Here is a 1012-nt window from a genome sequence, read left to right as displayed (position 1 = left end):
TCTGCTCCGTCTTCCTGCCAGCCTCCGAGCCGGTCCCTTCCTTCCATTCTATCTCCTCCTCCTCCTCCTCCTCCTCCTCCTCCTCCTCCTCTCCCTCCATCACCAAAGGGACGCCTTCCACCTCCAAAACCTCGATCCCTCTCTCTCTCCCTGTCCCGATCCCAGTCCCTCTCTGGCTCTCTGTCCCTGAATCCAGGCCTGTCCCCCCTGAATTGTCTCCCATCCATTTCTTCCGGCCCCTCCATGCCACGAGGTCCCCCTGGTCTAGCGAAAGGAGGAGGGCCGTGAGGAGGAGGGCCGTGAGGAAGAGGGCCGTGAGGAGGAGGGCCGTGAGGAGGAGGGCCGTGCCCGTGTGGAGGGAACGGGGGCCTCATATTATGGGGAAGAAGCATCCCAAAGCCACCTTTAAGGGGAGGGGCGTCAGGGTGCATCATTTGAGGGTGTGGACCTCGAGGCATCATCTGTGGGGGCATATGTGGCATGTTGGGGTGAGGGGGTCGCTGGCCGTGGGGTGGAGGGAACCGCTGCATGTGTGGTGGAGTGGGAACCGGAGGACGCTGCAGTGGCATTATACCGGGCCGTGCGCCTAGCAGACCACCAGAAGGGGGTTGGATGATTCCTGGAAGAACCCCTGGAGGTCCACCTGATAGGGAAACGATACAACAAATGTAAATGTCAAATATAAGGCAGGAGGGAGCGCATGTTAGTTTTAAAATAGGCAGGGCTGAACGAGAGACCCAAATAACTTTCCGTTAACAGCTCTAAGAGAAAGACAGACTGACCCATAGGTCCCATCTGGTTGTTGAAGATGTTGTGGCCATCCGGGAATTCGTCGCTGTTCCTGTTGCCCAGACCTGCTGGGTCCATAGAGGGGTCTTCAACTCCACCTTTGGAGTGAGGTGGGAGACCATGATGAGGCATGGCACCTGGGGGGTGGAAACCTGGGGGGGAAGAGTGGTAGGATTTAGGGTTTAGCTGCTTTAGGCTGGTGTACAAACTGTGTTAGAGTCGA

General features: G+C 57.7%; 1 protein-coding gene across 1 annotated transcript; it reads right to left on the bottom strand.

The window, feature by feature from the left end:
* Nucleotides 1-18: 18 nt before the first annotated feature.
* On the bottom strand, nucleotides 19-943 carry LOC104959712 (proline-rich proteoglycan 2-like; the record flags this gene model as incomplete). The annotated part of the gene is made up of 2 exons (XM_010787611.1): nucleotides 783-943; nucleotides 19-643 (listed from the first exon to the last, which is right to left on the bottom strand). Coding segments are annotated over exons 1-2 (764 nt in total), but the record flags the coding sequence as incomplete, so codon positions are not given.
* Between the last annotated feature and the right edge of the window lie 69 nt (nucleotides 944-1012).

This window comes from Notothenia coriiceps, unplaced genomic scaffold (assembly GCF_000735185.1).
Source record: "Notothenia coriiceps isolate Sejong01 unplaced genomic scaffold, NC01 NC01_scaffold00030837, whole genome shotgun sequence".
Classification (NCBI taxonomy): domain Eukaryota; kingdom Metazoa; phylum Chordata; class Actinopteri; order Perciformes; family Nototheniidae; genus Notothenia; species Notothenia coriiceps.
Note: the sequence above shows the minus strand (reverse complement) of the source record. Positions and strands in the feature narration are given on the sequence as shown.